Source organism: Terrapene carolina, unplaced genomic scaffold (assembly GCF_002925995.2).
Source record: "Terrapene carolina triunguis isolate 2854851 unplaced genomic scaffold, T_m_triunguis-2.0 Scaffold31, whole genome shotgun sequence".
Lineage (NCBI taxonomy): Eukaryota > Metazoa > Chordata > Testudines > Emydidae > Terrapene > Terrapene triunguis.
This window is the reverse complement of record NW_020664382.1, coordinates 1,598,954-1,607,866: the sequence shown is the minus strand read 5'-3', so window position 1 is coordinate 1,607,866 and position 8,913 is coordinate 1,598,954. Positions and strand designations below refer to the sequence as shown.

At 39.9% G+C, this 8,913-nt stretch overlaps 1 protein-coding gene across 1 annotated transcript in view; it reads left to right on the top strand.

Moving 5' to 3' along the window:
• The first annotated feature begins 1,175 nt into the window (after positions 1 to 1,175).
• The window catches only part of LOC113406452 (uromodulin-like 1), a 64,477-nt gene continuing 56,739 nt past the window's right edge, over positions 1,176 to 8,913 (top strand). Inside the window, exons 1-3 of the mRNA XM_026651484.1 lie at positions 1,176 to 1,216; positions 3,462 to 3,682; positions 8,183 to 8,425. Coding sequence (XP_026507269.1) covers positions 1,176 to 1,216; positions 3,462 to 3,682; positions 8,183 to 8,425 — 505 coding nt within the window. The remainder of the gene's footprint in view (positions 1,217 to 3,461; positions 3,683 to 8,182; positions 8,426 to 8,913) is intronic.

The following is an 8,913-nucleotide window of genomic DNA, read 5'->3' as shown; positions in this document are numbered from 1 at the left end:
TGAAAATAAAAGTTGTATGTGTCTAAACAGTAATATCACATAAGAAACACTGGAAATGTGAACCACAGGTCCTCAGAACAAGCTATAGGACAAATCCTGGAGTCCATGTTCAGTTTGTATTAATTTTCAGGCAAAACTTCCGTTGACTTTAATAGGAATTTTGTCAGGTAAGGACTTCAGAATGGATTGGCGTCTGCTTATTTATCCTGGAGTCATTTCATCCACCACTGACATGCTGTTGTAACACACTGTTAAGTGCCTGGCCCACAGAGGACATCAGCCTTCTACAGCTGCCAGCAAGAGGCTTGAGCTGTGATCCTGAAAAGTCTTACCCATATGCTCAACTTTAGGCATGTGACTAACCCCAGTCAATGTGCTTACTCAATACTCATAAGCTTAAATTCAAGCATGTGCATAAATCTTTTCAGAATTGGGAGCATTAGTTCTCTACTGCAAGATGCAGAGGCTCATGCTTTAGCTACAGAAATTCTAGGTTCAGAAGTCAGAGATGGATAAGGTGACAGTTGTTACGCAGCCAACTCTGGAATACTGTGGCTGTTTTAAAGCAACACTATACAACAGGGGTCTCAAACTCAGTTTACCTTAGGGCCAGTGCCAGTCCTCAAATCCTCCCAGCGGGCCAATAATGTCACTGAAGATGGTGTTCATGCCGCCTCCCAGCCCGTTTCCCACTCTTTTCCCTCACTCCCTTGGTCTCATGCCACCCCTGCTGACTCTACCCGGTGACTAGTGATGCTGACTCTGCCCAGCAATTAATGATGCTGCCTCCATGGCTGACTCTGCCCAGCAACTAGTGATGATATCTCTGTCCCTCTCCCCTAGCCAATGGGAGCTGCGGGGGGCGCCGCCTGCAGCAGACAGCTGGCAGCGTGGCTGCCTGGGTCTCTCCTCCGCAGCTCCACCAGCAACAGCGGGGATAGGGAACCGCTTGCAGGGAGCTGAGCTGCCCGAGGTGAATGACACGTTGCTGAGTGCAACCCCGGGAGGGTCCCAGGAGCAGCAGGATGGAACAACGTTGGGGGGCGGGGCATGTGACTCTCTCCTGCCGGCTCCCCTGCTGCCACTCAGCCAGCAGCCATGAGAGCCAGATGAAAGAACTTAATTAAAAGTTTCTGCAGGCCACAGTGGGGAGGTTCTTGGGCCGCAGATGGCCCATGGGCCGGGACTTTGAGACCCCTGCTATACAACAATCTAGGTTAGTAAGTGAGGAATACCACATGTACTTGAAACTTCAGTGGAAATATAGGTTGGCAGAATGTAATTACCTACATTTGAATCTTTCCAGGACATTGCAGAACATTCTCTGTTCTTCCAAAAGTACTATGGAGTTTTTAATGACCATAAGTCAGGACTTAAAGTTTTATTAGGGTTAGTTAAAAATTTTCTGTCAACTTTTTTTGACAGAAAATTGAGCTTTTGGCAAAACAAATTTTTTCACGAAGAATCTACTTTCAGCAGGATATGTTGGCTTTTTAGTGAAAAAATGAACACCCCAATCCCAAAATATTTCTATTTGGAAATTATGCCTAATGGAAGTTGTAGTTCAGTTGCTTCATGTCCTCTTTCTCCTCTGTGGGCTGGGCTGAGCTTCCTGGCCAGACTACCATGATGTATGGTGCTGAGGGACTCTCATAATGCACTGCCTCCCCTCTGTAAGAGGAGATACCATAGTGCATCATGGGAGGTGTTGTCCAACTAGGGATCCTGGCCTACAGAGAAGACTGGGAGCATGAGGCACCCAAACTACAACTCCCATGAGCCTTTCCAACTCAAAAGATTTTTTTTTGGCTGAATTTTTTTTTATATTTGAGTTTCCACTAAAAAACAAAATTTTCAGTGGGAAGTTTAGATGAAAATGATTTTTTTTTTTCATTTTTGTCTCAATTTTCTAGGGAATTTTTTCCCCAGCCTGGTCTAAGTTTTTAAATCTCATGCATCAAAACAGATGGGTAGCACCAACAGCAGCTAGGTGTCCTCAATACTATGCTGGAGCTCTGGCTCAGTACTGACTCAGAAACTACTTATTGAATCACTCATTGCCTCTGCGTGTTCCCTGGAGGCCTACACCAATTTAACTTGAGGGGTCTAACAAGGTAATTGTTCAAAGATGTATGGTTGCATTGTTGTGGCTGAGATTTAAAAACACACATATTGGAAAATTCACAGTTGTGGTCACCAAAGAAACTTTACCTGGTTCTCTTAAGCACTGGTAGTAATTGGTACTATTGCTATATGGCATTACAGTAGAACCTCCGAGTTACGAACACCTTGGGAATGGAGGTTGTTCGGAGCTCTGAAATGTTCATAACGCTGAACAAAATGTTATGGTTGTTCTTTAAATAGTTAACTGAACATTGACTTAATGCAGCTTTGAAACTTACTATGCAGATAAAAAATGCTGCTTTTAACCATCTTAATTTAAATGAAACAAGCATAGAAACAGTTTCTTTACCTTGTCAAGTCTTTTTTTTTAAACTTTCCCTTTATTTTTTTAGTAGTTTACACAGTACTGTATTGCATTTGCTTTTTTCCCCCTCTGCTGCTGCCTGATTATGTACTTCTGGTTCCAAATGAGGGGTGTGGTTGACCGGTCAGTTGGTAACTCTGGTGTTTGTAACTCTGGTGTTCTACTGTATTTATGTATTAATATATTTGTGTGGTGTAGGCATATCATAACCATAACTAACTTTCCAGGCTTCATTCTGAAATCTCAGTTATAACATTTCATTAGTGAGGATTTGTGGGTTTTTTTTTTGTTTTGTTTCTTTGTTTTTCAATAAAAGAGAACAATTTCTATGCTTGCACATTGTGTTTGAACAGTGTGGATCCATTTGTCTTTGCAAATTTATATTCCTGTTTTAGATAGTGAAAAGAAAGGGGTTCTGGATGCCCAAATTTGCTTATATACAATCTGATCCTGCACTATCGCTGCCCAGCCCTATTCTAGCTCTCACTCGGGCAGCAACATGGGTGATAGTGCGGTCACAACAAAATGAGAGAGGCACTAAAGCAGCCAGTGAGGAAGCTTAAAGTTAGGAGGGAAGCATTATTTTAACATATACGGTTATTTTTAATAACTTTGACTTCCAGAGGTAGAATTTCTGAGGCCAATAATTTCCAGGTGTGAACTATAATATAACATCAGCTCTGATTTGGCCAGAGTCAAAATTGGGTTTAAAATGAATGCTGAGGTACAGTCAACTGTGTGAGATATCGTTCCCGTCTGTCTGATGTTCAAGGCACAAAAGGGGATTAGTGCTCAGAAGGATAGACGCGGACCAGTGCAGCAGTTTTTCTAACATCTTGTTTTGTAAATGACTACATTGGATGGTTCAAGCTGTGCACTGGTAGGCTCGGTAATTGAGATGCAAGGGTTCCATGGGGAAAGCATTAATGAGACTACACAGGTGAAATACCCATTGGATTTTCTCTTTGTTCAGAAGCCAGTTGTCATCACCCATTTGCAAAGGAGAAAAACAGAGGAAAATTTTTCCTTATTCCAAAAATCTGGATGCAATAACAACTGAGTTTTTGTTCTGTGAGAAAAAAGAAATAAGAAGAACGATGCCAATCTTTGCTGGTACAATGACCAGGATCACTGTTATTTCTTTCTTCATTCTCTGGACAGCCACAGGCCAAGGGAAAGGAAATGTCTTCACAGGTGAGTAATACACAACGCAGCTGAGAAATGTTGGGTATTTTAGTTTGGATATGATGAGATGTCTCTTTATGCTAAATGAACCAGTGATTGTTTCTGCTCTCCAGAAACCCAGCTGTGTCTCATTGACCACATAAGAATCCCCCAATTAAAAAAACCTGTCATTTCCCTTTTGCCAGAAAAGAGAGGCTCAAACTGCAGCTTTATACTCAGTCATGTGCCGATTTTGATGAAAAATCCTTTTCTTTGTCTTGAGGAGTATCTACAAATTAAAACTAGCAAACTTCTAGAGATGTATGAGGTGGCAAAGGCAAGAGTGTAGATGGCACATCTTTAACTCTCACATTCAGTTATCGACTATGAATGGGAATAATCCAGCCAAATAACCATGCAAATTTCTGGCTTTGGAGCACCAGTTTTAATTCCTAGTTTACTCTTAATTTCTAGACTAATTCATTATTTATTTAGATTTGAACAGCTTTTAATTTTTGGCTGGGGTTTTGTTGTTGTTGTATTTTTTAAAAATTGCCTCGGTGGCTTTGAAATTCTCAGCCAAAATATATAACCTATTTCTTAAACATAGGGTGACCAGATGTCCTGATTTTATAGGGACAGTCCCGCTATTTGGGGCTTTTTCTTATAGAGGCTCCTATTACTCACCACACCCATCCCGATTTTTCACACTTGCTGTCTGGTCACTCTACTTAAACATGGATTTTTCTCAATAACGCTACCAAAAATCACATTTTAAATAATCCCCCTACAGAAGCGGGGAAAGGCAGAAGACACAGAGATCTTTTTGTCCTTGCTTCAAAAAAATGTTTGAGGTTTTCAGATATGAGAGCCTAGAAAACAGAACCTTTAATTCAAATCTTTTCAAATTTTGGAGACAGAGCAGTTATTTGAATCCCCTGGATGAGGACCCACCCCCTTGGGTTTAATTGTAGGTCACATCAAAGCAATTAAGGACTTTGTCTCTGGTTCATGTTTGGATTTAGATCTCAAGCATTCTTGCAAATTTCAGCCCAACATGACAGCAGTTGATCTTGTGAGATTTCCATAATTTGGGATGAAAATCTAGCATGAAGAGCTCAGAAGTTTTTGTCACTGGTAAAGTTGACAATGATCCCATATACCAGGCCTGATTTGGTCTTGACCTTGAAATCAAAACACAGCCTATTCTTAATTCAGAGTCTGAGCTGAATATTGAATAACCAACGCAGCTCACCTCTTATAATAAAATAGTCACATAGGTGCTTTTGTTATTGTTGCTTTAGTATAATAGCTTTGTACTTTGCCTGCCCATGCTTGAGATTGCTAAAATGAAAGCTGAAATGCTCAAAGATGGCAGACCTAATGTAACAGAAGTAACTTCAGATGATTATCTGCTTTGCTAGTAATTTCAATTGTGAGTTGGTGGAAACACATCCAGTACACTTTAATTCCTGCTGATTGGGAGCTAATGAGCAGAGAATGCCAATTTGCTGAACAGACCAAATTGTGCTAAGCCACAGTGCTCAGGAGAAACTGCTGTCCCCAGAGAACCGAGCTCTCATAGTAACAAGCCTTATTTTAAATAAGACTGCACTGTGGGCCTGAACTAGCTTCAGAGAAGGAGAAGCTGGAACTGTGCTTGCTTCTGTTAGCTTTGGTTCAGTCTCTTTAGAAGTGCATCTTTCTACACTCTCATGGGAATCCCTCAAACCTGCTTTCTTGGCTCTGGCAGTTTCATCCCGTGCCTAGTGAAATAGCCATAAAATTGAATTGCATATATCTGGCCTGACATCAGTGCTTTTTAATTATATACTTACACTTGGTTTTCACACATCTGTACCACTTTACTTTCTAGATTTCATATCAGTATATATGTTGAATGTTGCTACAAATCCCAAGCTGGTTTCGGTTGCCCTGGAAGCTTTAGATTTGTGATGATATCTTTAGACTGTCTTTTCAGCTCTGGATGTGAGGATATGTATCTTTAACCTTCCTCTTATCTCATTGTGCTATTCTGTTCAGGTTCTTATACCACACTCATTGCAGTGGGATCTGAGCACTGTTGTCGTGGCGATGGGGGTGGCTGGGGGCATGCAGAACAGCCCACACAATCCTAACATTTTAAATTGTAACACTGCAATTCTTGAATATCACAATTTTGATCTATGAAACCCAGGAGCAGACTCTGTCTATCTATATGTATGGCCCCCTCCATCCCCGTAAAATCTGAATGCTATAATTAATTTATGCTCACAGCACCCCAGTCAGGTAGCATTATCCCTGTTTTATAGCTGGAGAACTGAGGCAGAGAGAGAGATTAAATGAATTGCTCACAATCACACAAGTGGTCTGTGGCCAGATCCTCCACAGATGTAAGTCAATGGAGCTCCATTGAATTCTGTGAAAATACACTGACTTAAACTAGCTGAGGATCTGGCCCTGGGTTCCAACTTTCCAAAGAGACCTCTTAAAAACGAACCCACCAATTTTCAATTACACATTTATGTGCGCACAAATACAGGACACCGTTTGCTAACAAATGTGGTGAGCATGTTTTTTGGGGGGCGTGTGTGTTTGAAAATGTGATGTATAAGGACCAGCATCTAAAATTTTTACACTGAATTAGTTTATCTATATTTTTTGTCATCTTTGAATCATTTGTACTGTACATATTTTGATTACATGCTTCTCTTGCTTCATTCTCTCTGTTTGGCTGCCCACAGTTCTCCGAGAGCCCCGAAAGGTGTAGTCCCACCATACTTTGATTTCTGTATCCACTTCACATTTAACTTATTAAAAGCCCCTTCCATCTTTTTCTGTGTGTAAAGTTATACCAATATAGATGTGTTTATCTGATTAGTCTTTTCACATTTCCAAACCTCATCCCTCCCATTTTTGTAAAATCTCAAGAGGAAATCATGTTGTCTATCACACAACCCTAAATAAAATTACTTACAATTTTACTCTAATTAAATACTATATTTCATTTGACTTGCTAGTCTACCTTTTTTTTAATGCTCCCTCTTGATACTTTCATTTTGGTGCATGTGATTGGGATTCACCTATTAAACTTTTCAGATAAGTCAGTTGTTTTTTATTATCAAATGAAGTATTTGAATGTTTAAAATGGTTTTCTCATAATCTGAAATAAATCTGCTGAAAATACTATAGATACCAATTCCATCCTCAGGAAAGCCCTGATCCTGCCAGCATTTCTGAATATGCAGAACTTTACTCACATGAGTAGTCCCATTGCGTGTGTAAAGGTAAGCACATTCATAAGGGTTTTTCAGGATTGAGGACTGAAATGATCCTCTTTTATAAAATGATCTATAATACACTGAGACACATTATCATTGTATCCTTCATAACTTCTTCTTTAATATAACAAAGACTTTAGCCAAGCATCACCACTAAGCCTTTACTTGAGACAGCATAAAAACAAAACACTTCTCTCTCAAGTTATCTGTCCCTCTGATTGTCAGCAAATTTTGGGTTGTGTTATTAAGGAAAACTTGTCTTTCGTTTTATGGATCGCTCATCCAATGCAATTCATCAGCAACCTCCCACTAATCCGTGCTAGCTCACCTCTGTTGCTTTCCTTCTACAGCAGGCCTGTTTAAGATTTTGAAGATGACTGCTAAGATCAAGGCCAGGGCCTAAGCAGCAGGGATTTGAGGCTTAACTTAACACATGCCTTTATGGAGGCCATTTTACCCTGGTTAAATCTAACCTCATCTAAACTGATTTCAGGTCTCAAAAGATATAGGATCGGATTTTAGGTCTCGGTATAAATTGGCATAGCTTCACTGAAATCAGTGGAGCTGTGCAAATTTATAACAGCTGAGGTCTGATCCATAGGATTTACACTGATGATCCACTAAAAAATTAGAAGGGTAAAACAGAAAGTCCAGTGACATGGTCTTCTGGGAATGCTTGTCAGCGGAAAGATGTCTCCAAATGTTGTGGGGTCACTATGCTCTTGTCTTCTAGTATAGTCTATCAAAGGATGTTGTTGAGGCATTGAAAATAAGATGGGATGAAGCACACAAGAGAAAAATAAAAAACCTAATGAGCTTCTCCCACCTCTGATTTCTATGTTTCCAGACACTATGAACTCTGTTTTTTCCCTCAGAAAATCATAGAAGTTCCGAGTCCCTTAGCTCACATGTGAATTTTAGACTAATTTTGTTAATGTCCATAAAATTTATCCAAGTTATATTGCCATTGTTCTGCCCAATCTCTCAAGGCATTTATGATTATCTGGAGCTTCTCACAAACTGCATCGTTTTTACTAACCAAAACAACTCCCACTACTAATTGCCATCAGCAAACTTCACCTGTCCACTTTCTCCAGTAACATTCTTCCTAGTAATGGCCTTTCTGAGAATTAATCATTCATTAAATGGCTTTTTTTCCTAGATCATAGCCCAGTTTACATCTAAACATTGAAGGAAACTCATTCTGTAGTGCTAGCAATTAACGCTGATTTTTTTTAAAATTTTTTAGAAAAAGGCCTCTCCTTGCTAGGCTACCATCTGTGCAACTATAGCATGACTAAAATGGTGTCTAAAATGGTTGCCTACCAAAAGTCATATGAGAAACACACTTCTTGTGGAGGATGGATTCCATGGATGGTTTGTCCTAAGACGTCTTATAAAACTCAGTATCGCATCGTTGAAGTCCCTGAGATTATGAATTTTACAGATTGCTGTGAAGAGTATGAACAAGTTGGGTTCTATTGCACTTTATGTAAGTATTATAATAATTATTTAAATAAATATTCCTTTTGTTAGGTGATTCACTGTAGATTTTGACTCAAAAGGCCAAGTTCACTGCTGGTGTCAGTCCATTGAAACTGCTGAGTTGGCATAGGTCATCGGTAAATTTGGTTCAAAATGTCCATTTTGGAAACGCGTTACTTTGCCACCCCTACAGCTTGTCTTTGTATGTGTCAGGGTGGATGCACATTAGTAGAGCAGTGTGAAGTAGCTTGCACAGTCATTGCCTGGTGCTATACCTGTTCTGTGAATGACTTCATTTTACAGGGCTATCAGTTAGGACTGCTGGAAACACGCCGATTTAATTTCACAAGGACTTATTTTAATATTTGCTTGAGTTTGGAGCCATGGCACTTCACGGCCATCTTCAAGTTGTGCTTTGAATTTTGAGTTCAAATGAACCTAAAAATTCAAAGGAAAACTTACGCAATGGCTGCCTGATGTCATGACTTCTTCACG